Raw genomic sequence first — 1,228 nt, 5'->3', positions numbered from 1 at the left:
AAATATACAGGGATTATATCCAAAAAGTAACCAGACAAAATCTACATATCTAGAGGACATGGCAAAGATTAACAATTATTCAATGACAGCTCTAACAGAAACTCATCTGAATGAAGACATAAGAAATGAAGAAATTAAAATTAATAGAAAAGATAGAAATAAGAGAAGCAGAGGAGGAGTAGCTCTTTATATCAGGAAACAATTAGCAACTAGAATGGATACTGTAACAGAATGCTCTAGTAATACAGTAGAAATATTAGGGGTATTGACAAAAGATACAAAAGAGCTTCCTGGAACAACAGAAACATCTTTCAATGAATCACTAGGCATTATTAGTAATTACATTGTCAATACAAGGGAAATTTAAGCTGTTATGATACTTGGCGATTTTAATTTCCCCTTTATCGACTGGGAAACAAAGAAAATAAATATAGGAGCAAATGCCGCTAAAGATGAGAAATAACAAGCGAGAACGATTTTAGATTTTGAAGATTTTTTTTACCTTAACCAAATCATCAATATTCCAACAAGGGAAGAAAATATACTGGACCTTGTTTTCATTAGTATAGGGGAAGATGTACACAACATATCATCAACTTATATAGCTCAATCAGACCACAAAATAATTGAAATCACAATGAATAAGATAAATAATCAGAAAAGTGGTGAAAGACAGATAGCCGAAGCAGAAAAGAGTCTCAGATCTTTAAACTTTAGCCATAATCAAATTGATAGGAAAAAATTAAACGCAACACTAAAAAAGTTACTGAAATATATTGACCTCCTCTTAACACCAAATGATATACTAAAGAAGATTTATAATGCATGTAAAGATGTTTGTAGAATGTTGTAGAAACAAGAAAAATAAGGTTAACAAATTGAAAAAAACAACAGATCGGATCAAGAGAGAAAGGATCAAAGCAGAGATAAGGCTATTAGAAGATAAATTAAAACTGTCTATAAGTAACCAAAAAGCAGCCGAAGAAAAAAGAACTGTGGAAGCTATAAAACAGAATGCAAAATATTTTTTTCTTATGCAAACAACATGTTAAAGAGGAGAACAGAAATTGGGCCTCTTGAGAATAATGGTGCATTGGTAACTGATTCAAAGGAAATGGCTGAATTACTCAAACTGCAATATGAAGAAGTCTATAGTGTCCCAAGAATAGAAAAAATAATGTCAGACCCACAACATTTTAGTATTATTAGTAACGAAGATGAATGTCTC

At 31.2% G+C, this 1,228-nt stretch overlaps 1 protein-coding gene across 1 annotated transcript in view; it reads left to right on the top strand.

The window, feature by feature from the left end:
• The first annotated feature begins 214 nt into the window (after nt 1-214).
• LOC147467040 (uncharacterized) overlaps nt 215-1,228 on the top strand; it is a 15,156-nt gene continuing 14,142 nt past the window's right edge. The window contains exon 1 of the mRNA XM_086533582.1: nt 215-262. Coding sequence (XP_086389708.1) covers nt 215-262 — 48 coding nt within the window. The remainder of the gene's footprint in view (nt 263-1,228) is intronic.

This window comes from Penaeus japonicus, unplaced genomic scaffold, assembly GCF_977035675.1.
Source record: "Penaeus japonicus unplaced genomic scaffold, GWHDUDI00000001_assembly GWHDUDI00000039, whole genome shotgun sequence".
Taxonomy (NCBI): domain Eukaryota; kingdom Metazoa; phylum Arthropoda; class Malacostraca; order Decapoda; family Penaeidae; genus Penaeus; species Penaeus japonicus.
Note: the sequence above shows the minus strand (reverse complement) of the source record. Positions and strands in the feature narration are given on the sequence as shown.